At 39.4% G+C, this 25,884-nt stretch overlaps 1 protein-coding gene across 1 annotated transcript in view; it reads right to left on the reverse strand.

Moving 5' to 3' along the window:
• Nucleotides 1-332: 332 nt before the first annotated feature.
• The window catches only part of LOC308095669 (uncharacterized protein), a 40,609-nt gene continuing 15,057 nt past the window's right edge, over nucleotides 333-25,884 (reverse strand). The window contains exons 7-18 of the mRNA XM_080442713.1: nucleotides 19,913-20,180; nucleotides 19,383-19,485; nucleotides 16,925-17,096; nucleotides 16,654-16,771; nucleotides 15,491-15,523; nucleotides 13,850-13,918; nucleotides 12,565-13,182; nucleotides 10,734-11,063; nucleotides 10,026-10,076; nucleotides 5,718-5,792; nucleotides 1,871-2,362; nucleotides 333-1,269 (exon numbers count right to left, since the gene is read on the reverse strand). Coding sequence (XP_080298839.1) covers nucleotides 959-1,269; nucleotides 1,871-2,362; nucleotides 5,718-5,792; nucleotides 10,026-10,076; nucleotides 10,734-11,063; nucleotides 12,565-13,182; nucleotides 13,850-13,918; nucleotides 15,491-15,523; nucleotides 16,654-16,771; nucleotides 16,925-17,096; nucleotides 19,383-19,485; nucleotides 19,913-20,180 — 2,640 coding nt within the window. The 3' untranslated portion in view covers nucleotides 333-958. The remainder of the gene's footprint in view (nucleotides 1,270-1,870; nucleotides 2,363-5,717; nucleotides 5,793-10,025; nucleotides 10,077-10,733; nucleotides 11,064-12,564; nucleotides 13,183-13,849; nucleotides 13,919-15,490; nucleotides 15,524-16,653; nucleotides 16,772-16,924; nucleotides 17,097-19,382; nucleotides 19,486-19,912; nucleotides 20,181-25,884) is intronic.

Raw genomic sequence — 25,884 nt, forward strand, 5'->3', positions numbered from 1 at the left:
TCATGTTAGTAAATAAGACAATGGAAATCACCGTAATGTAAATCTGTTAAACATTCATAGATAGCACCCACCAGAGAATATAAAGTAACAAATATGTTAATGTTTTTTTTTAATTTTTTGAAAACATTTTTTAAATGTTTTCATATGAAAAAAATCACACCCTGTGTGAAGTGGGCGGTGTCTTGCTAGCTAATCACAATACTGAATGGAGTCAACCAATCATGTACAAAAAATAAATACATTTATTGAAACACTCTTTATGATGGAAGAAACCATAACTTGAAAAAAAACATTTAATGTTTTTTTTCAAGTTATGGTTTCTTATATAGGGCTATGCACATGTGTCATGTGACACTGGCCAATCACAGTCCTGAATAGACTGTGATTGGCCAATCACGGTGCAGGGTTAGGCGGGGTACATTTTTGTACATTTTTGGCCAATGCACATTCCTGCACATTGTACAAATATCCAAACCTCACTTATAGGGGCGGTTTCACCGCCCAAAAATAAAGAAATAGTTAACAACTGTGCAGGGTGCCTTAGTATTTTCCATTGACATAACTAGTGGTGTGATGCTAATGTAAGTAATAATGTATTACATGAATGTTTTATTAAATTAGTTGGGTTGTATAATGTTCCATACATTAAGTTGTTGTATAGCCTACTGTTTTCTCTCTTCTTCACTAAATTCAGGTTCACCTCCTCCCACACCGTATAATCTTTCTAATTATGTCTCTCTCTCTCTTTAACTCTTCTCTCAGTGTTGTCTTCTCTCTTTTCTTATTCTCCAGTTGCCTCTTGTCTTTGAGACCATGCCTGGATATCAGGCAGAAAAACCTCCAACAGGTGTTTCCTCTGCTTCCACTCTCCTTTGTAAATCTCTCACATCTCCTCTATTTCCTGTCTACCTCTCCTCCCTCGCTCTCCTCTCTTTCTGTCTCTTTACTATAAACCTCTCTAGCTGTTTGCAGCAGTAAGGCCAAGGTCTATCTGATGAAGGATGTCAATCATTTCTGAACTTGCCTTGTCTCCTTTTTTCCACACCATGTTGATAATTGCCCGTGCTTTGTTAGCCGTCTCTTTTTCACTATTGGCTGAATCCATTTCCTCAGAACTGATAATTCTCTTATGCAGAAGTCCATCCAGCAAAGCATTAAGCTGGGGCTCTGAGACTCTTTTAATAAACCCAATCCTCAGATTAAGCAGCTTTGTTGTTCCTTTGACTCCTTGGGTCTTTATCATCAGATTTTGGTGAGTTGCAGAAGCACCTTGAAGACAAGATGGGGATTGATTTTATTATTAGAGGTATAATTAATTATATAATAGCAATTATAATAAATGAATGTTTCAGTCTGACTGATACGTTTCAGTTTCACTATTGGCCTTCATCATAGCTCGAAGTGTGAAGGTGTACTGCATAGCGTGTGATATGTAAAGTGTTCCATCTTTGCAGTGTGTGTGAATGGGTGAATGTGAAGTAGGCTACATTGTAAGCACATTTGAGTGGTTGGAAAGACTTGAAAAAGTGTTATAAATTTACAATTTACCATTTAACATGTGTAATTAAAATAATGACATCAAACTGAACACCACCAGAATTAATAGAAGTAACATCAAAGTACACAGTATACAGTAGACTCACTATCTGGAGGTCACTTTTTCAAGTATAGTCTTTATATTCTAGCTAGCCTATAACTACAGCAGACATGTTTGAGTGAACTATAATGACTTTATTGTGTGATAATGTTAATGTGTTCATATGCCCTCAACAGTTTACATATTTTAAAGTAATAGAATAAAAGTGTCATTGCAACCAACCATCAACAGCACAATCAAGAGAGATTATCTTTTTAATAATCCAGCTCTCACCTAGCTGTGTGACGTCATTGTGTTCCTTCTCCTTCATTCTCAGATTTTTCTGCTTCAGTTTTTCAACTTTTCCTATCAGTAGTTTATTATGTTCCTTCAGCTGTTGGTCGTTCTCTTCTCGTCTCTTGCCTCTCTCTTGCATCAGTGTCTGTTTGATCTTATCCAGTTCACTTTCTCTTTCCTTCAGTAGTTTGTCTTTCTGTTCTCCTTCTCTCTCTTTGTCCTGCAGTTGAACTTTGAACTGGTTTATCTCTTCTCCTTCCCTCTTGATCTGTCTCTTGGCCTCCTCCATTTCACTCTTGTTGTTCTGCAGTTCACTTTCTCTTTCCTTCAGTAGTTTGTCTTTCTCTTCTCCTTCTCTCTCTTTGTCCTGCAGTTGAACTTTGAACTCTCTGCTGTTGTTCTCCAGTTCTCTCTTGGCCTCCTCCTTCTCTTGCAGTTCACTCTCTTGATCTTTAATCTTTTGGGTCATAGCCAGGAACTGCTGTACATCTTTACAGAACATAGAACATATAGAACATAGATAAGACATCTTGACATGAATCACATGTTCAATCGTATTTCTTTCAATTGTTATCTTTGCCAGGCAGAAGCCAAAGGGTGGATTATGTTTTCACCCCCAACTGTCTGTTTGTCTGTCCGAGGCTAATTTCGTCTTAACTTACAGTTTTTCACAATTGTTAACACACGTTTCTCAAAACAATAACGGCTTTCTCAAAACTGCACACACAAAACTGAAAACCTCACACACAAAATGCTAAACCCCACACTGCCTTTGCAAGATGACTCTTTGCCATCAAATCTTTTAACTGTTCACAAAATGGAACTCGTGTTTTCATTTGGTACACACAGCCATATTTTCAAATGACACACACATACCATTCATTACAGTACACACAATAAGCATGTGCTGCACACTACCAAACATTTACAGCACACTGCAGGGCAAAATTGAAAACACAATCATAGAAATGGAACACACCATATGAATGACATTGACAATTTATTTTGTAAAATGACTCAGTGTATGTAGGCCTACTTTTTTCATAGTCAAACATAAAACAAAACACAAATATGCAGCCAAAAATGTTTTATTTCTCTACATGATTTAAGCATCATGCCTCCGGTTCATGTCTGGCCAGAGGGCCTCATTCACATCATAGGCAATGTTCTCCCTGTCCAAGCAGCGTTGGAAGAAACGCCTCGAGTGGCGCATGAAGCCCTGACAGGCCTCAACAGTGACTAGGGCTGCAATCGATTTTCACGATTTTTGTATAATGACATTTTTCGATTTTGAATTGAAAAAAAACATATTTTACAGTAATCGAGAATCGTTTGTTTTGAAAAAATCGGAAAATAATCGGAATTGTGACCCCAAGAATCGGAATCGAATCAAATCGTGAGATAGCAGAAGATTCACACCCTAACAGTGACGTCGCCACAAGCCTCCTCCATGGCCTGGAGCAGTGGGACCCGGCTCTGTGGGTTCCGTTCATACTGTATACCTTCCACCTCCAAGCTCAAAAGAACTCCTCAATGGGATTCAGGAAAGGAGAATAAGGTGGAAGGTACAGAACGGAAAAATGTGGGTGGTCCTGGAACCACTCACGCACTGGTGGTGCAAATTGCTCACCAGACCTGAATGTTTAGAGTTTTGACTATTTGTGTGTTGTAGGTTGATGCTTTGAGATTTTACGTGAGAAGTGTGAGCAACAACTGAACATTGTGTGTAGTGTTTGGACAACAAGGTGTGTTGTAGATTGATGCTTTGAGATTTTATGTGAGAAGTGTGTGCAACAACTGAACATTGTGTGTAGTGTTTGGACAACAAGGTGATAATGTAATGATAGTGATGAGTGTAAAGAAGGAAAGTCAGAGTCTAATGCAGATAAGGGAGTGTGAAGTAGTGCCAAATTGGGTCGAGCGATTAGTACATGAAGTTAAGGTTGTGAAAATTGTGCCGAATTTTCGCTTTTTGTGTGTTAACAATTGTGAAAAACTGTAATGTTATAATAATGGAAGTGAACCACAGTCGGATCAAGCTGAAACTAGATGACCGACTGGACACAGTATGTGCGCTACTGAGCACATGAACCTAGTATTCAGCAGGGGCGCAGCCATGGGTGGGCCTGGGTGGGCCGTGTCCCACCCACATAGAGAGCTGGCCCACCCAATCGATTTTGCAAAAAACATTTTTTTGGGGATAAATATATATATATATATATATATATATATATGTGTCCAGCCGGGACCAGCTAACTCCATTTTCAGTTTTTTTTTCATAAATCAACGCTATTGAACCCCCTCTACATCTGTGTAATTTTTTTTTTTATAATAACATATGAAAAGTATTAAAAAGCGCCTCTGACGAAAACTCCTAACTCCATTGGACCCTTAAACTGTCAAAAACAAACAACTCCCCCCTCCTCTCAGGCTCTCAGAGAAGCTCTGCTCTGTATGAGGCAGACAGGGAGAAGATTTTTCAATGCTTTTGGGAGAACATAAACTGGGAAGAGAAGAGAATGTATGTGCAAGGTTTGATAGATTTTACCCCAGTAAAGAGGAGAAGGGTGTCTTCACAAAGGTCATCTGCTCGTGTTTTCTTTTTAAATGTTAATGGCCAGAGAATGAGTGTGTGCAGGAGTTTGTTTCAAACATCTCCAAGAGCTCAAGGAGATCATGCCAAAAGACTTTCACAGCTTTTATGACAATCTACAGCACTAAGAAACATCCACCACACACACGCAACACAACACAACACACAACAGTGTGATAATAAAATGTTGATAGGTATATGATAGGTAAATTCAACTGTGGTTGTTATTGTTAGTGCAGTAGGCTACAGATTTGATAGGCTACAGATTCAATTTTTCATGAATGTATTTTGTATTTATATGCCATTTATTTATTGTTGGTGTGCCATGATTACTTTTGTTAAATACATGATTGAGTATTGAGGCAGAATTGTTTGTTGCACTCAACTGTAGAAGAACAACAGTGGTAACAGTTAGATCCATGGTTGTTTACAATGCATGTTAAAATAAAAGTTGTTTAAGTACAGAATTCAGCTTGATCTATACTTAGTATATGAGGATGGCGCTCACCATAAATAGCTGATCTCCAAGCTCACAATGCGTTGTGATGTGTTGTGAGCTTTGAGATCCATTGCCAGCTGTTCTTATCAATGATGGACAAAACCTCCTAACTCCACTTGCGCTGGATTTGTGTTTGGACAAAACTCCTAACTCCGCTTGAGCTTGATTTGGGTAAAGTGGTGATAATATAATGACACATGCAAGTATCTGATAATATATAAAGTCACAATACCAAGTTTGATGAGGCAGTATTGCTTTGTTTTAAAAATATAAGGTTTTCTTCATTTTCTGAAAAATTTATATTTTGTTTTTCATTTCCTGAACAATTACCATTTTGGATTTAGCTGGTTCCGGCCGAACAGCAGAGATATAATACATTTTTGGATAAAAAATCTGTAAAATCAGGCAAAAATAAGAATTAAATAACATAACCCTAACCCAACCCTAACCCTAAAACGGAAATAAAGTAACAAAAAAACGCCCCAAAACGTGCAATAACCGCACATTTTCACGCGGGTCGGGGACACATGCGCTCGCGCGCCCTGAGCAGGAGCGTTCTGGCTGCGCCACTGGTATTAAGTGTCTTGACATACCGTAAGTATACATTTTCTCCTGTCCACAGAAAGTGTTTTATGAGCACTTTGAAAATCATATATGAAAGTGAATTTATCAATGAAATGGGTCACAGCATAATTTAGTTCCATATAATTCCATAGTTCCAAATAGTTTATTTGTTATCATCTCTCACTTACCAAGCATATGTGCCGATTTCATTCTTCTATTCTTTCCCACTGCTGTCTCATCTCTGAGGAATCGTTCACCTCCACCTTTAATGACATAGAGTGTTAAAATGGGCAATTTTATACTGACTGGACAATACATTTAAAGATGGGGTGCCATGATATTTTTCAACCCTAAAACCTGATCATAAGGTATTATTATTATGTAAAGATTTTTTTCAAAAAAAAAAAAGTGTACAGTAACTGTTAAAATGTTGTTTTTATGTGGACATGCCTCCAGTTCATTAAGTATACCTGGTTCTCACCTTAGCACCTCCTCCACCACCTTAGCACCACCCACCTGTCCTAGTCCCTCCTCCTCCTCATGCCCACACCTGTTGTGTTATGATAATGAGGGGGAGGGTATGGCTTTGTGATGTCACTAAAGCGCTGTTTCTCTATTGGCACGTTTGACCCTCAAGGTTTCAGCCTCCAGGAAGAAACTCCAAATAGTCAGAGAAGACATAAAACACCATAAAAACACCACCGGGGGGCTTAATGAAGTTCTATCAACCTCATAGACACATGAAAAACAGAAAAAGTGCAAAAACATGGCACCAGCTCTTTAACATTAAAGCGGCACTATGTAAAATAATTTAAAAAATAAATAAATGCAATTTTGTCCAATCTGTATGGTAGATACAGATTGGACAATATGGGTGGTTACATTTTGTCACCCTGGTCTTCTATTAGGATCTACTTAGGATCAGATCTACTTAGGATATTAGAACGTAATTTATTTTGAATGGCTCACTTTAGGACATAATATCACTTGATTTGCCTTAAGAAGGAATATGATATTGACTGGTTGAAATGACTGCTGAAGCGCACTCGAAGGATTGCAGCAGGCAGAGGCCTTTTGTGGTTTTGCATTTCCTGTATGTGAACTGCACACGCTACAATACGTGACATACAGCCTGTATTTATGACTGATTAGTGATATTGTTCAGAACATATCCAATATTTGAGAGATTTAACGAAAGGTTATATGCACACATGCAAGCGTGAATCATTTGATTTTCTCATTTATTTACCCTAAAACTCTCCTTCAACAGTCGATCTTCGACCTGGGTAGGTATTTGCACATGTTTGGAACTACCAAATTTAGACTGGCCTGTATTTAAGGCTGAATGAGATCTAAATGGAACATCTTCAAACAATTGTAATTGTTCTTCCCAGATGTTATTTGTATTTGTATTTGTATTGTTAAATACACCTTTGTAATCCCACCATGAACTGAGCAAATAAAGGGAAGCTTTTAAACTTCATCCTCATTTCTGAGTCAGTGCTACAAAGATAGACTGGACATTACAGACAAAATCCACACCTCACACGAACCCCCCAAAATGCAGTAAATTCCCTGAAGTCCATGGGCCTACTAACAAGGTTGAATTTGCTCTTACAGTTTTTCACAATTGTTAACACACGTTTCTCCAAACAATAACGGCTTTCTCAAAACTGCACACACAAAACTGAAAACCTCACACACAAAATGCTAAACCCCACACTGCCTTTGCAAGATGACTCTTTGCCATCAAATCTTTTAACTGTTCACAAAATGGAACTCGTGTTTTCATTTGGTACACACAGCCATATTTTCAAATGACACACACATACCATTCATTACAGTACACACAAAATGCTAAACCCCACGCTGCCTTTGCAAGATGAGTCTTTGCCATCAAATCTTTTAACTGTTCACAAAATGGAACTCGTGTTTTCATTTGGTACACACAGCCATATTTTCAAATGACACACACATACCATTCATTACAGTACACACAATAAGCATGTGCTGCACACTACCAAACATTTACAGCACACTGCAGGGCAAAATTGAAAACACAATCATAGAAATGGAACACACCATGACAATGACTCTGGAGAATGAGCCATTTCTCCTTTTGTAAAATGACTCAGTGTAGGCCTACTTTTTTCAAACATAAAACAAAACAAATATGCAGCCAAAAATGTTTTATTTCTCTACATGATTTAGGCATCATGCCTCCGGTTCATGTCTGGCCAGAGGGCCTCATCCACATCATAGGCAATGTTCTCCCTGTCCAAGCAGCGTTGGAAGAAACGCCTCGAGTGGCGCATGAAGCCCTGACATACCTCAACAGTGACTAGGGCTGCAATCGATTTTTACGATTTTTGTAAATTGACATTTTTCGATTTTGAATTGGAAAAAAACATATTTTACTAATCGAGAATCGTTTGTTTTGAAAAAATCGGAAAAGAATCAGAATCGTGACCCCAAGAATCGGAATCGAATCGAATCGTGAGATAGCAGAAGATTCACACCCTAACAGTGACGTCGCCACAAGCCTCCTCCATGGCCTGGAGCAGTGGGACCCGGCTCTGTGGGTTCCGTTCATTTACCTTCCACCTCCAAGCTCAAAAGAACTCCTCAATGGGATTCAGGAAAGGAGAATAAGGTCGAAGGTACAGAACGGAAAAATGTGGGTGGTCCTGGAACCACTCACGCACTGGAGCAGCCCGGTGGTGCAAATTGCTCACCAGACCTGAATGTTTAGAGATTTGACTATTTAGGTGTTATAGATTGATGCTTTGAGATTTTGCGTGAGAAGTGTGTGCAACAACTGAACATTGTGTGTAGTGTTTGGACAACAAGGTGTGTTGTAGATTGTTGCTTTGAGATTTTGCGTGAGAAGAGTGTGCAACAACTGAACATTGTGTGTAGTGTTTGGACAACAAGGTGATAATGTACTGAACATTGTGTGTAGTGTTTGGACAACAAGGTGATAATGTAATGATAGTGATGAGTGTAAAGAAGGAAAGTCAGAGTCTAATGCAGATAAGGGAGTGTGAAGTAGTGCCAAATTGGGTCGAGCGATTAGTACATGAAGTTAAGGTTGTGAAAATTGTGCCGAATTTTTGCTTTTTGTGTGTTAACAATTGTGAAAAACTGTAAGTCACCATGGCGGAAAATATAGTATTGTATTTTTTTTGCAGCGGGTAGATGCAGTTTTTAATAATTAACCCTTCTGTGTATAGCCCGTTCAAAAGCTCCCCGATATCGGGGATCTCCTGTTTGTAACCACACAACGTATGTTGGGTTGCCGAGTGGGGTTCGATCCCAGCTCGGTGCACAAACTCACTACAATCTGGCATAGTCGGCAGGACATGGAGCGGAGGGCCCTCGCGTGAGGGACATGAAGGACATTGTGCGTCGTGGGGGGCATGATGCACGAAGCACGAGGACGCACTCCAAAAACAGATGGGGTGATGTAGTGACCCAGGACAAGACCCTGCCACAACAGCTCTGCCAATCAACCTTAACTCTGTTGGCACGGTGGGTTGTACGTCAGGTTGCCGAGCGGGAGAACAGTGTCCGATCCCAGCTCGGTGCACAAACTCATTACATTAGTATAAACCATTATTTAAATAAATGTAAATTAGCAGAAATACTGGGTAATGTCACTCTCCTTACAGTGCTCATTGCTCAACCACAAGCATTTGATATACTTTACTTGAACTTGAATTTTTAAAACAAGGAAAATCTTAGTTTATTAATTTGACTTAAAATTAGTTTGAATTGGAAAAGTGTTGTTTTGATGCCTTAATTAAATTATGTATATGGAATTGATTAGAAAATTGATTAGAAAACTTGATTATTGATTAGAAAACAACCTGTGATATGTCTTCTTTTATATTCCTGAACCGATTATATGACAACAGTCGCAATCGTTCAGAAATAGTGTTTGTTCATGAGCTGGTCCAGCCGGCTCCATTCACTGCAATGTATTTCATCCAATTTCCAGTCCGAGGTTTGCCACCCATGAGCGTCATGGCGCATCCCCGGTGTCCAGCACGTCCTTCCTTTGAAGAGATTCCTCGGTTTGTGCTTCCCCGCAGGAAGCCGGGAACTGCTTTCTTGTAGAAATTGTTGTTGTAGTGAATTGTTATTAATTAATTGCTTTAATTGAGACGTGTCGATGATTTTCATGTTGCCATATTTGTAACCGTTTTAGAAAAGCAATAAGCCATACAAGGTAATAGTTTACCTTGATTGTACAAATGGCTGAGTGTCGGAGGCACAACACGGAGCGGAGTGCCTCCACTACGCCTCTCAGCCATTGTGAGAGTAATCTCTGAAGACGTTGCACCACTGCCCTAAACGTAGTGTTGTTGTTAGTAGGAATAAACAGAGGTGGTGGTGACCCCAGAGGCAAAAACAAAGGAGGAAAAAAAATCCCTTTAGTTTTTTACCGAATGGGTTCCGAGATTGTTGTGAGAGTGGCTACTTTATTATCTCACCTTGATTCCTTGCTGCTTCTTGGCTTTCCTTTGTGTCGTGACCATCCTTGCCTAAACAGAAATGTTTTACAGTGACTAACATTCAATGTATTGGTATGATATTAATTTATGAAATGTTTTTCTTTTTTAAATGGAACATTTGTAATGCACCGCCTGGCCGCCATCTTGAATTAACTTCACAACAGTGAAGAAGTAGCAGCCCAACACTAACAGTGTCTCCATAATGATACAAAGCTGTGTGTGTGGATGAACATGAGATATGGGAATCACACAGGTGAATGAAATCATGATTCATGATTATTCATGAGGGCTTGCTCATGTAATCACACAATGTTTTAGTTTGACGGGGAGTAATTTAGGTGGACCTTTAAGGACTTTTGACATTAAAAATACATCAAAATGAAAAACCTATTTTTCATTTCCTGACATCTTTAATGCATTCTAAAATGATTGGCTGAAATAAGTCAATCGCGGGTGCCACTGTCAACTGGAGCTAAAACACACTGTTTATGATCCAAATGCCTCAAATCAAAACAGAAAGTTCAAGCTATCAGACAGTTATAATGGAACATAATGAAGACTGATTACAGCAGACACTTCTAGACATTATATGAAAACACATTCATTTATACATGAATAGCTAAACATGATCACATCGTTGTACATTTCAAGGTTAATGCTAATGAACTGTGACTGTAGATCACTTACGATCAGTGGTTAATATCACAACAGTCTCCTTGTCCTGTTCTCGATGTTTGACCTGACAAATGTAAACTCCATCATCTGTCTCTCTGTAGCCTTTCAGTGTCAGAGACACATTGCCTTTCTTGAGCTCCTGGGTGTTCAGAGACAGTCTGCCCTCATAGCCCCTCCCCTCTATCACCTGACCATTATTATACAGGTAAATGCACTCTGTCTTCTTAAACCACTTGATTGTCATGGGAACCGTGTTGGTCTCAGGATCGAGGTGACAGGGGAGGGTGGTACCATCATCACTCCGACCAAAAGCAAAGCCTTCAGTGATGAGTTTAAAGTCATCTGTTTGAGTAAAGAAAATACTTAGTGATATGTGAAGCAATTGCTGTTCATTTAAAGGTTTTCATAACTAAGAAAACATGCAGTGATGTAACAAACATGTAGGCTACTTTAGAATGACTCACACACATACGCAAAGTACAGTATGCTCAGTAATAACTTATAATAATAATAATAAAATAAGATTTATATAGCGCTTTTCTATGTACTCAAAGTCGCAAAGCAGCAAAATGTTAGTGTGTCGTGTTCCGTGAGTATACGGTATAAGTATTAGTAGTGTTAAGAGTGTTGATAGTGTTCAGTATTTTTAATGTTAAGAGTTTTGATAGTGTTAAGTATTGTTAGTGTTGAGGCCTATAATATTAATTATTACTTTGGCTTTAGAAGCCTGTACCTCAGTTATTGCTTAAAAGACTCTAAGTTTACTTTCTATACTTCTCCTTGATCTGTGTTTCTGCATCTGGGTTCACTCACTGTCTGCCTTGACAGAAAGAAAATCCCGGCTATTCATTTCAATGACAGTTGCCATAGACTGTATAAAAGAGATGGACAAAGCCAGACCTCTGGTTTCTACAGACCGAAAATGAAGCCGATTGTTCAGGAATTTGAAATCCGCCATCTTTAATATATGCCAAAAAGCGCACCGGGAACAAGAACCGGAAATCAATCCCTAAAGAATGCTATTGGTTGGGTAGCTAGTCAATCAAGAGCGAGGGCGGGGAATGAATGCTATTGGTTGTGTAGCTTGTCAATCTAATCATCCTGCCCCTCCTAGAGCATAGCCTACTTTATCGTAAATTAAAAAATAAATGGGACCATAATTTAGCAAAACGCATATCATGATGATTGAAAGGAGACTTTAAACTAGCGTCTGGAAGCATATAGTATTTATGACAATGTTTATTAAGGTAAGAAAATTAAGTCTAAAGTTCCTCATAAACCCATCCGCTTACATTGAGAGAATATTCTTTCTGACACCAGCAGGGGTAAAACAGCGAAACTACAGTAGTATCGATAGCGGAAGTCAAACTCTGGAGGTGTGGATTGGGAGTCTAGTGATTAACGAGGCAAGCCACTGAGGCCGATGCTGAAATTGAGTATTCAGGCTATTAGAATGTGACAACGCCCACCGTTTCCAACTCTTCTAATGTAGAGCAAAAGAAGCCTGGGTGAGGCCATTACAATGCAGTACTAAAAGCGGGTGCGCGTCCATAAAGCATGCCCATTAGTGTGGTTTATGTGTCCTACATCACAAACTACCTCTCACGAGCGAGCCCATTTGTTGAGCCCAATGGTCCAGCCTCCCGGGTGCGGGCCCACATGTCAACTTCTGCTTAAAAAATAACTCTTGATCCTGGGGGCTTGCAGCTCGCCAGATCCCTATGACAAGACCATGCCACCAGTAACTTGTCCAATGACAGGACCCTATGACGAGACACTCCCACCAGTTAGGCTACTCCTACAATGGCAGCTCCCTTTAAGAGAAATCACTTTCTTTCCTCACCTTGTCTCCTTGCTTCTTCTTGGAACATCTCGTTGGTGTAGTGGCTTCCACCGTTCACCAACACCATGCTGTTGATTTTCTTCAGAAGCTCAGAGACCTGAGAGGGATCCTTGGTTGTGTTGTTGAAGACATGATAGACACCACTATATTTACTGATTAATTCATGTAGCTCGGGAGAATCATTCAAAAAATCTTCAACTGAACCTCCAAGCTGGTCACCATGAGTGAAGAGAATCATGGTGTATATATTTGCCATTTTTCCAAATGCTTCCTGAATTTTTTCTAACACTTTCCTCTCCTCATCTGTGTATCTTCCCAGTTTGAGAACAGCCAGGAACACATGGGGGCCAGGAGCCGCACAAGAAATACAGTGTTTGATGTCCATAATGGTTTTATCTTTGCTGAAACCGGTGTCAAAAAAGCCTGGTGTGTCAATAACAGAAATCTTTCTACCAGCCACTAAACCTTTGACCATCTCACAAGTCGTTGTCTGAGATTTAGGGGAAAATCTAGCTTTAAAATGTTCTAAACCCAGGATGGTGTTTCCAGCGGCACTCTTTCCAGCTCCAGTCTTCCCAACCATCACAATCCGAATTTCATCATCATTTGTTATGAGACCTGATGCGTAAGAATGGAAGGAACGAAGGAACAAACAAAAGAAAGAAAGAAAGAAAGAAAGAAATACATCAGTGACAACATCCATAATGTCTGAATTATATTGATTAATTGTGAACAGTTTAATTATTCCACAAGTATAGCATTTAGTCTATATATATATATATATATATATATATATATATATATATATTTTTTTTTATATATATATATATATATATATATATATATATATATATATATTTTTTTTTTTTTTATATATATATATATATATATATATATATATATATATTATAGTCTAGAACAGACAGCCTTCACCACAGCAAAACACCAAGATAGTTACAAAAAAGCTGTAGTAGTAATAATTAATAATTAATAATTCATATTTACATTTTAATAATAATAACAATAATAATGATCATAGAATGTTTAATTCTGTATTAAGTAGCTTGAGGGGCCAAACTAGTTTTTTTTCATGATTTTGTTTTTGTTTTTCCGAAACCAGTCTTTTGTCAGCTCATCACAAAGATTTTTTGTGGCTTTAGTGGGGCAGCATAGCTAACCTATCGTTAATTTTGTGATAAAGCATCAATTTGGCACATACATTGATAAATAAGATTTACATTTCTCAAAATGATCACCAGCTGTTGGTCAAACCTTCCTAACCCACCATCTAAATGGTCCTCGGAGGATTCTGTGACAACACTGCTACCTGAAGTCTCTTCAACATCACTGTCATCTGCTGAGAGAGAGAGAGAGAGAGAGAGAGAGAGAGAGAGAGAGAGAGAGAGAGAGAGAGAGAGAGAGGATTATTTACCATTATTTTCCACACAGACCTACTTTAAATGAAACTAGAAAGGGCCACAGAGTGCATACCTCCGCCAGGCCGGGGTGCCTAGCAAGGGCTGCATAACTCTTGGGTTGCAGCTGCCAGAACCCGAGCAGAAGTGAAAGTGCTTTTGGAGGTGAACTCTAGAGGCCGCTCAAAATGTTATTCCAATTTGGGGTTGATTTGTTGTTGTGTTGATACAGGCTATGGGAATTAATTAATTTATACTTTTTTTGTAAGGAATATTATTAGAATACTAATTCCCCTATTACCCATTTGGGTGTAACTGAAGTCACATTTGGCTCTGCGTTGTTTAGAGGCCCCTCAATGTTTCATGCAAATTTGGGGTCGTTGGGACAATATTTTTTGGCATTATTCCTTTTTTATAGACCCCACCAGCAAACTTTGAAAAGCTATACATTGATTTTGAAAATTTGGGGTGGATTGTCTTCCTTGGTCTACTGACAGTGTGCATGCAAAGTTTGACACTGATTGGTCTGAGATATGGTCAAGGATTCCTGGTTTTCACCCAGGCAGCCCGGGTTTGACTCCTTGTATGTGAACTTGCAGTTATCATGAATCTGTTATCATGAATTGAATCTGTATATTTAGATTTTCTATATTGTTGTGTAGTTGTTTTAGTTGCACTGTTATATTTAATTGTCCAGTTGTTATGTTGAATGTTTAACGGACCACAATGGAAAGGAGGCTCTGGCTTTTTGTGTCATCCATTTGGTGTGTCTTTAACTCGTTGTGCCTCTACCTTTAAAAATTGCCTATTAAATATCGAATCAATCAATCAATCAAAGCTGCACAGAGTACACACACACACACACACACACACACACACACACACACACACACACACACACACACACACACACACACACACACACACACACACACACACACACACACACAGAGGTGAATCTGTTTATGTTAAGTGAAGTCAATTTTATTTGTATCTCCCTTAATCACTGGTTCAGCGTCAAAGAGCTGTACAGGCCGTCACTTAAAATAAATAAAACCACATCCCTTGTCCTTACATCCTCAATCAGACATGGGAAACTCTCAGGGAATACTTTTTATTATCATCTTGTATGCTTTTTTTCAGCATTGGTAAAGTACTTTTTTCTTTTCTTTTTTCTTAGGTAGCCGATAAAATTTATCTTCTATGGAAGCCCATTTCCGTCACTCAGCATTCTGAATTGTTTCACAATTATCTTATCAGAATACTGAGGGGGGGATCAAAAAAAATAAAATATAATACAATTTTGAGGGAAAGTGACCTATTAAAATGAATGTGTAACATCCTGTGGTGACTGGGAGGATTGTTTGATTGATTGATTGATTGATTGATTGATTGATTGATTGATTGAAGGTTATGCTAAAAGGATAACACAAAAAGCCTCAGGGGCTTGTTTCCATTGTGTTTTACTCAATTCATCAGTAATACATAGGATGCTGTGAGGAGACTCCTACCTGAAGAAGACTCTCCGACATCACTGTCATCGGCTGAGAGAGAGAGAGAGAGAGAGAGAGAGAGAGAGAGAGAGAGAGAGAGAGAGAGAGAGAGAGAAATAATAGTGTGCCATCAGGGACTGTTATTGCCTCGATCTTTTCTACAAAGTCTAGTGTCCTTGATGTAACTTAGTGTCGCCCTGAAATTGGGCGACATTGTATTTCGCCGTTCTAATCAGAAATTTGCGTCGCCCTGATCCAGTTTCATAGGGGACAATCCTTGTTACTGTTTATATTTTTTATTTTCTTATTTTCTAAAGGGGGGGGGGGGGGGATTTTAGGCTGTAGATAAAATATTCTGTGGGGCTGTTCATTTTTCCATGGTAGGTTATTACGGGGTGGTTGTCCCTGCCAATTTCCTACAGAATCGCATCTCTGGGTCGGTTCCATGGTTGATTCAAAGTATGAGCTCGCAACATTTCAATCTAGATTGATCTCTGTCAGGTGACATGAGTGATTTTCATGGGCTTTTCAGGGGGAAATTATTAGCTTAATCATTTTTTATTTGTTTTTAATTCAGAGCACAAAATTACAAATGGGAAAACAAACAAATCATTATCAATATGTTTTCATTTTGTTTTTGAAACATATTATTGAAAGAATACAGTAGGCCTATGTAGGCCTAGTAGATTTCCAATTTCCTTTTTCTTTTTTTCAGATCGGATATTGAGCAAGATACACAGATTTTGTGATGATTCCCCACTTTTCAAATTAAATTAAATACAAAAGGCCCGGACGGCTACCGCAGCGGCTGCCGCGACACTCTGACAGCGTGTCGCGGGTTCGAATCCCGATCCTGACGACCTTTGCTGCATGTCACTCCCCATCTCTCTATTGCCATTTACTGTCAGTCTACTGTATACTATCAAATAAAGGAAGAAAAAGCCAAACAAATATCTTAAAGAAATACAAAAAATCTACTATTTTGAATGACCCACTGTTAGTTGTGTTTACGTAATATGTAAAATTTGGGAACCCTACAAAGCCCTTCTAAAGAGCTGGCGCAACAATTAATGCAATTGGAATATAGAGCTAGTTAAGACTTAATTTAACAGTAAATGAACACTTCAGATTTTAGAGACATTTCTTGACTTTAAGATTGTAAAGATAATTTCAGAGCTTACATAGTGACACTGCTTGTGGTTTGATGTTACCACTAGGCAGCACCAGGGGGGCAAAGGTCACATTGTTGATCAGCTCTGTCTTCCAGCTGTTAGAACCTGTTCGTGTGATCTTTAGTAACTGAGATTAGAGCAAAGAAGAAATAAAAGCTAAATTCACCACTGTGATTTCCAAATCATATGATGCAACTATGCCGTCAAACAATTTGTGGAAATGTTATATATATATATATATATATATATATATAAATTCTGATATATGCCCTGTAAAGACCTTATGCTCCAGTGGCAGAACCAGGATTCCTCCCACTTTAAGCAGGTTCTTCATGTAGTCCTCGTACTCCTGCTTCACCCCAGCACCCACATACACCCTGTCATACTGATGGTCCTTTGGGACGATCTCCAGACAGTTGCCCACCACAAAGCAAGGCTCACAAAACTTGAACCTATATGCATGGATGCAAGCACACACACAACACAACACAACAAACAGACAATATTATTAAAGTCAGTTACTCAACCCATGATGCCATTTATAGATAGATTCTCCCAGATGACAATGCATTTCATCTGCTCTGCATCAATTTGGTTTTCTAGATACACTCTCCCATGCTAGAAAAGTGCACACCTCGAATCCCCACCAGGCTGGGTTGCCTCTACCCAGGGCTGTTAGTGGGGTGCAGCCGTCAGGATGCAATTGTTGCGGGGGATACAGTAACAGAGTTTATACTGGTCCAACTGTGGGAGCCCCGATGGGCAGAAGTGAAAGCGGTTTTGTAGGTACGCTATACAGTGGAAAGTGGTAAACGTTTCGACCACACATAGCCACATAAATTGCTGCAAGTTCATTTACATCACCATGCCTGGGTGGACGTCTTCAAGACACAAACGAACATTATAAACCTAGAAAACATGAACTATATGAGACCTGTTTTGGGATTGTACGCCCTAGAGTTCAAGAGTTATAGGCCAAAAGGTGAAGCGGTCTGTTATCGCACCAGTGTTTTACAAAACAGTGTGAGAAGTGTTTTTCACCTGGGGACTGGGGTTACATAGGTTGTCTCCCTTGGAAAGTACACAGCAAAAGTATTATTTAGCACTGATGAACACTTAACTGCCAGAGTAATATGGGACGCTACTGACCTTTTTACTGACCTTTTACTGACCTTTTCCCGACTCACACCTAGCGAATTAACATAGGAATAAGCCTAGATGCATATCAATTGTCCATTGTGTGACTTGCAGTGTAGTTGTTAAGCGACGTGCGCGTCACGTCATTGAAATAGAGTGCAAGAACATACCAAATGAGCATTGCATGCCTGGCTGTAACAAGTGGGACTGTACTCGGCCCATCAATACAATAGGCCTAATGTTGAAAATTAACACGCTTTAAGCGCTGTTGGTAACTGTGACTGCACAACAATACCCTTGTTTTAATTTTTAAACTCTATGACTTCCTCTTCTATATCAATGTAGGCTATAATATCAAGATAGAGTAGACAGTGGTTAATGTGGATGTTTTAACTAATGGAGCGCAACGGGCATTAGGGCTTTCACCAACTAGTCGACTAGTCCACTAGTTGACCTTGTTGGTACTAGTCGAATAGTTGATTTAAAAAATATGTTAATATAGAGTTTTTATTATTATTATTATTATTATTATTATTATTATTATTACCCTTACACTTATTATTATTATTATTATTATTATTTTGTTTTTTTATAGTTCTAATTTAAACTATAGTCACACCTGTACAGTTTTCTTTTTAAAATTACAAACGGAACATAATAGTGTAATACGTTAATCAAATAAAATGTTATTAACTCTCAGCCTCCGCACAGGGGGATAATATCCAGCTGGGTGAATATCCAACCTGAAACCAACTTCACCACGGTGGGAAGCGGCCAGAGTTGCGTTAAAGTCTTTTCCGGGACTTATCAGAATCTAGTTGTATAAAGATATAACATTGTAGCGAACACAGCAGCATACACGTGCACGTGAGCGATCAGCAATTGAAATAACCTATTTAATATGTAGGCCTATTTATTAACCCAGAAACGAATGTTATTCTATTTAATTACTTGCATAAATCTTTTGAAAATAGCAGATATACAAGCTCACAACATGTCGCGTTGCGACACGTGTTAGCCAATAAGGATGGAATATGACAAATCTGACAAATCTGTCTTGATCACATAACTATAGAGATATTGTGTAGCGATTTGTGTGATGTTGGGACAACATTTGTAGGAGTAATATCAAAAAAAAGAGTTTTGCAAAAATCGGCCTCCTGGTGGTGCTATAACAGACCGATGTGAACATTTTGGGGCAGAGGTTCTGCCCTGACCTCTGTGCCTTCGGCCTTGCGGATATAAAAATAGCCTGCTTATTGTGTGAAAAAAAAACTATTACCTTAATGCCCCCACCCCCAAATTAAAAATCGCTATAACGATAGAAAGCAATAAATCCTTTTTAACCAAATCTTTTATCTTTTATCATCTTTTAATTATTATCATTACAAACTAATAAAAGAACCCTTGTTGTAAAAAACTAAAGTTGTCCTTTAAATTTGCACTCAGGATTTGATTTTGTATCAGTGCAGAATAGAGATCCATTCACAGCAAAAAGATTCTTGATCATTTAATATATTATGTAATTGTCTCTAGTACTCTCAATTCACCTAATGTCTACTTTTGGTTATAAACTAGTACTGTATGAAATAGCCTGATACCTGTCAAAGTGGTCACTGGTCTTGATAAATGAGTCCAGTTTCTGATGTGCATATTTAACCACGTCAGCATACAGCTCAACACCATGGTTCACTCCAAATGGACCTGTAAGAAATATAATAATACATGACTTTCTTAATACAAGCCTTCCCAAACATTTCCATGCCAATGACTCAAAAAGCCATAGCCTCTGGCAGCTGCCCCTGCAAAATGGCTTTAAATAACGGGTAATCAAAAATAACTAAAATAGTGAAAAGATCAGATCTACAAGCTCACATGCCATGTTGTGACGCGTTGAGCGTCACATCACATTGCTTTGCGAGCTTTCAGTTCTGCTACTTTATTGGTATGAAAGTGTTTAAACTTGCACAATAATCTTGAATTTAATTTAAATTTGTCCCCTGACGGCCCCTAGCACAAAAACTGTGTATTAATCCACCACAGTGAAGCCAAACAATATCTATTCTATTCTATTTTCTAGGAGGATCCTTCACATTAGGCTCTTCTAACTTTGCAAGTGAAGACCACTCACCTTGTATGTGGCCCACCATGGTGCTGAGGTAGCCAGTCCCACTGCCCAGGTTGAGGAAGGAGAGTCCAGGACGGAGATCCAAGGCCTCCATCACCGCAAGGTAGATGTCAGGAGCTGACAGGTGGATGTTACCATGACGCCAGGGCAGGTTATCATAGGCACTGCTCCTGTCCTTCTCCAAGTAGTAGTGAGCCCTGTCAACCTCCCTGAACGCCTGTTCCACCAACTCAGAGCGGATGCGCCGATCCTCCTTCAGGTTGACAATCAACTCGTCGAAAGAGATGAGGAAGATGAGATTATGAGATATGACTTGAGGCTATTCTCCAGATTATTGCACTATGCTAGGAGTTAAACTAGAGTCCTACAACAGGGCAGGTACCCACCGAAACCCGACGGTTACCCGTGTTTGATGGGTAAAAAAAGGTACAAATATGCTTTTATTAATTCACAGGGATCTTTTATTTTGAAGGTTAAAACGACAGTGCTTTGTATGCAGTTCTGTTGAGTTGAGTATTTGTTGCTATCATGATTCCTGAATGAACCATTCGGTAAACTGAATGGTGTCTTGTAAATGTCAGAATACTCTAACATAGTTACGGGGCCAGAGCTCAGCTCTGGACCTGTCTTAATGTTCCCCTCTTTTTTCTTCTGCCACTTTTCGCAGTTCTGGCTGAACCGTGCATACGCTTTTTACTAAACTTGGCCATATGGTAGATGGTCATGAAAAACTATCAAGAAATAATTCTCACAATCTTTCGTCAAAAGGTGGCGCTATAGCAAAATGCCAACTTTGAACAGGTACAACTCATGCCCTGTTTGACCTACAGCCATGAAACTTCAATATACATATGCGTCTACTCATGATCAACAACTTTCACACTCTGACTTTTGACCTCTGACCTTTAGATCTCCCACCATTTTGAATTATATGAAAAACAGTTAAAACCTATCTCCTCCTGGGATTTTTGAGCAATCTGCACAAAACGTTTTACACATGAACTTTGGACCTATGCCGACAAACATGTGCAAAAGATTTTCCATAAGTGAAAAAATTAAGCTTTAATGAGCCAATGAATATTGCAGTTTTATGACAATTATTCATCTGCCCCTAACACATACATGCAGACTCACATTTCTTTGAAACTTTGCGGTAATGTTGAGGGTCATTCCAAATATCACTGAAACCAATCTTACTCCAATTGGTCAAAGGGGGGCGCTATAGCGATATTTTGAAAATGCAAACTTTAAACAGGCAAAAGTCATGCCTCGTTTGGCCGACAGCCATTAAACCTGCTTACACATGTGCCTTGACTCATGAAGAACACATCTATCACGTTGACCAGTAAGCTCCGCCCTTAGATTGTCCGCAATTTGGAGCAGTTTAAAAAACACTTAAACCCAGGATTTTCCAGCTATTTGCGTGAAACTGTATCATCTGTGTGATCTCTTTTTTCACAGTTTCTGTCTGTTCGTCCAATGCCTTCTCCCTTAAACGAATGCCTCACAACACCAAGGTTGCCAGTTCAAGCCTCACTTGATGCAGGCTTCATTAAAGTTGCATTGAACACAACATGTCTCTCTCTCTCTCTCACTCTCATTCACCATGTCAGGTCTGTTGGTCCAATGGCTTTTCGCTTAAGTGTGTGCCTTAGAACCTCAAGGTTGCCAGTTCAAGCCTCACTTGATGCAGACTTCATTTAAGTTGCATTGCACACAACATGATTGTGTCAATTAATGCAAGTGCAATTGTTAAAGATAACCTGAAATGCTTATTTGAGAGTATGTCTTTTCAATGTATGACATACTTCATTCTGAAAATAGCCGATCTACAATCTCAAAACTTTTCAGATAGCAACGTGTTTCTGAGCTTGTAGATCGGCTGCTTTCACTGGTTCAATTTTATCTTCAACAGACAACCTCAGCCTAGACAAAGCTATAGCACTATAGATAGTGTTGCAGCCTGTCATTCCGAAGGTTGAGGGTTCGATTCCTGTTAATGGCAATAGGTTGAGACGTCCAATCAATCCATTCTGCTTCCATCTTTCTCTCTCTTCAATCTATTATGTTTCCATGTCTCTCTCTTCAATCTATTCCGTTTCCATGTCTCTCTCTCCGCCTTTACATTGTCCGCAATTTTGAGCAGTTTGAAAAACACTTAAACCCAGGATTTTTCAGTTATTTGCGTAAAATGGTATCATCTGTTTGAGCTCCGTTTTCACTGGATCAGGTCCGTTGGTCCAATGGCTTCCCGCTTAAGTGAATGTTTCACAACATCAAGGTTGCCGGTTCAAGCCTCACTTGGTGGAGACTTCATTTAAAGTGCATTGCAAACAACAAGACTGTATTAATGAATAGCAATTGATAAAGATAACACGAAATGCTTCTTGGAGAGAGTATGTCTTTTCAATGTATGACATACTTCATTCTGAAAATAGCCGATCTACAATCTCAAAACTTTTCAGATAGCAACGTGTTTCTGAGCTTGTAGATCGGCTGCTTTCACTGGTTCAATTTTATCTTCAACAGACAACCTCAGCCTAGACAAAGCTATAGCACTATAGGTAGTGTTGCAGCCTGTCATTCCGAAGGTTGAGGGTTCGATTCCTGTTAATGGCAATAGGTTGAGACGTCCAATCAATCCATTCTGCTTCCATCTTTCTCTCTCTTCAATCTATTATGTTTCCATGTCTCTCTCTCTTCAATCTATTCCGTTTCCATGTCTCTCTCTCCGCCTTTACATTGTCCGCAATTTTGAGCAGTTTGAAAAACACTTAAACCCAGGATTTTCCAGCTATTTGCGTGAAACCGTATCATCTGTGTGATCTCTTTTTTCACAGTTTCTGTCTGTTCGTCCAATGCCTTCTCCCTTAAACGAATGCCTCACAACACCAAGGTTGCCAGTTCAAGCCTCACTTGATGCAGGCTTCATTAAAGTTGCATTGAACACAACATGTCTCTCTCTCTCTCTCACTCTCTTTCACCATGTCAGGTCTGTTGGTCCAATGGCTTTTCGCTTAAGTGTGTGCCTTAGAACCTCAAGGTTGCCAGTTCAAGCCTCACTTGATGCAGACTTCATTTAAGTTGCATTGCACACAACATGATTGTGTCAATTAATGCAAGTGCAATTGTTAAAGATAACCTGAAATGCTTATTTGAGAGTATGTCTTTTCAATGTATGACATACTTCATTCTGAAAATAGCCGATCTACAATCTCAAAACTTTTCAGATAGCAACGTGTTTCTGAGCTTGTAGATCGGCTGCTTTCACTGGTTCAATTTTATCTTCAACAGACAACCTCAGCCTAGACAAAGCTATAGCACTATAGGTAGTGTTGCAGCCTGTCATTCCGAAGGTTGAGGGTTCGATTCCTGTTAATGGCAATAGGTTGAGACGTCCAATCAATCCATTCTGCTTCCATCTTTCTCTCTCTTCAATCTATTATGTTTCCATGTCTCTCTCTCTTCAATCTATTCCGTTTCCATGTCTCTCTCTCCGCCTTTACATTGTCCGCAATTTTGAGCAGTTTGAAAAACACTTAAACCCAGGATTTTCCAGCTATTTGCGTGAAACTGTATCATCTGTGTGATCTCTTTTTTCACAGTTTCTGTCTGTTCGTCCAATGCCTTCTCCCTTAAACGAATGCCTCACAACACCAAGGTTGCCAGTTCAAGCCTCACTTGATGCAGGCTTCATTAAAGTTGCATTGAACACAACATGTCTCTCTCTCTCTCTCACTCTCTTTCACCATGTCAGGTCTGTTGGTCCAATGGCTTTTCGCTTAAGTGTGTGCCTTAGAACCTCAAGGTTGCCAGTTCAAGCCTCACTTGATGCAGACTTCATTTAAGTTGCATTGCACACAACATGATTGTGTCAATTAATGCAAGTGCAATTGTTAAAGATAACCTGAAATGCTTATTTGAGAGTATGTCTTTTCAATGTATGACATACTTCATTCTGAAAATAGCCGATCTACAATCTCAAAACTTTTCAGATAGCAACGTGTTTCTGAGCTTGTAGATCGGCTGCTTTCACTGGTTCAATTTTATCTTCAACAGACAACCTCAGCCTAGACAAAGCTATAGCACTATAGGTAGTGTTGCAGCCTGTCATTCCGAAGGTTGAGGGTTTGATTCCTGTTAATGGCAATAGGTTGAGACGTCCAATCAATCCATTCTGCTTCCATCTTTCTCTCTCTTCAATCTATTATGTTTCCATGTCTCTCTCTCTTCAATCTATTCCGTTTCCATGTCTCTCTCTCCGCCTTTACATTGTCCGCAATTTTGAGCAGTTTGAAAAACACTTAAACCCAGGATTTTTCAGTTATTTGCGTAAAATGGTATCATCTGTTTGAGCTCCGTTTTCACTGGATCAGGTCCGTTGGTCCAATGGCTTCCCGCTTAAGTGAATGTTTCACAACATCAAGGTTGCCGGTTCAAGCCTCACTTGGTGGAGACTTCATTTAAAGTGCATTGCAAACAACAAGACTGTATTAATGAATAGCAATTGATAAAGATAACACGAAATGCTTCTTGGAGAGAGTATGTTTTTGCAATGTATGACATACTTCATTCTGAAAATAGCCGATCTACAATCTCAAAACTTTTCAGATAGCAACGTGTTTCTGAGCTTGTAGATCGGCTGCTTACACTGGTTCACTTTTATCTTCAACAGACAACCTTAGCTTGGACAAAGCTATAGCACTATAGGTAGTGTTGCAGCCTGTCAATCCGAAGGTTGAGGGTTCGATTCCTGTTAATGGCAATAGGTTGATATGTCCAATCAATCCATTCTGCTTCCATCTCTCTCTCTTCAATCTATTATGTTTCCATGTCTCTCTCTCTTCAATCTATTCCGTTTCCATGTCTCTCTCTCTCTCTCTCTCTCTCTCTCTCTCTCTCTCTCTCTTCAATCTATTCCGTTTCCATGGCTCTCTCGCTCTCTCTCTCTTTCTTCAATCTTTTCCGTTTCCATGTCTCTCTCTCTTTCTCTTCAATCTATTCCGTTTCCATGTCTCTCTCTCTCTTTCTCTTCAATCTATTCCGTTTCCATGTCTCTCTCTCTCTTTCTCTTCAATCTAATCCGTTTCCATGTCTCTCTCTCTCTTTCTCTTCAATCTATTCCGTTTCCATGTCTCTCTCTCTCTGTCTCTTCAATCTATTCCCTCTCTCTCTCTCTCTCTCTCTCTCTCTCTCTCTCTCTCTCTCTCTCTCCATTCTTAGACTTACGCGTCTCCTCGGAACAGAAACCAGTGAAAATAGCCGATCTACAATTTCACAACCTTTCAGATAGCAACATTTTGTGAGCTTGTAGATCGGCTATTTTCAATGGTTTCTGTTCCGAGGAGACATACAATTTCTCTATCGGTAGATGGTTAGGGAACCAATGATCTAGAGTAGTTAGCGAAACAAAGGCCTGGTCCGTCAGGGACGGAAAGGCTTATATATATCAACAGACACTACCAGGACTATCATATCTCTAGCTCAATGAGAAGAAAGGCAGCCTATGAGTCCGGAGGTCACCAGTTCGATCCCTGTCCCAGACGATCTGTTGAGGCGATAATGATGATCTGTCTCTCTCTCTCTCTTCAGTTTCCATGTCTATCTCTCTCTCTCTCTTCAATCTATTCAGTTTCCATCTCTCTCTCTCTCTCTCCAGTTTCCATGTCTCTCTCTCTCCATCTCCAGTTTCCTTGTCTTTCTCTCTCCCTCTCCCTCCAAGGCTAATCTTAGTTCTGGCTTAACCGTGCTGTCGCTTTTTACGAAACTCGGCCATATGGTAGTTTGTCATGAAAAACTGTCAAGAAATTAATCTCACAGTCATGCGTCAAAGGGTGGCGCTGAAGTACTCAATTGAAAGTGCCAACTTTGAACAGGTAAAACTCATGCCCTGTTTGACCTACAGCCATAAAACTTTGATACACACATGCGTCTACTCATGATGAACAACTTTGATGGTCTGACTTTTGACCTCT

The sequence above is a fragment of the Gymnoscopelus braueri genome, assembly GCF_963280865.1.
Source record: "Gymnoscopelus braueri genome assembly, chromosome: 11".
Lineage (NCBI taxonomy): Eukaryota > Metazoa > Chordata > Actinopteri > Myctophiformes > Myctophidae > Gymnoscopelus > Gymnoscopelus braueri.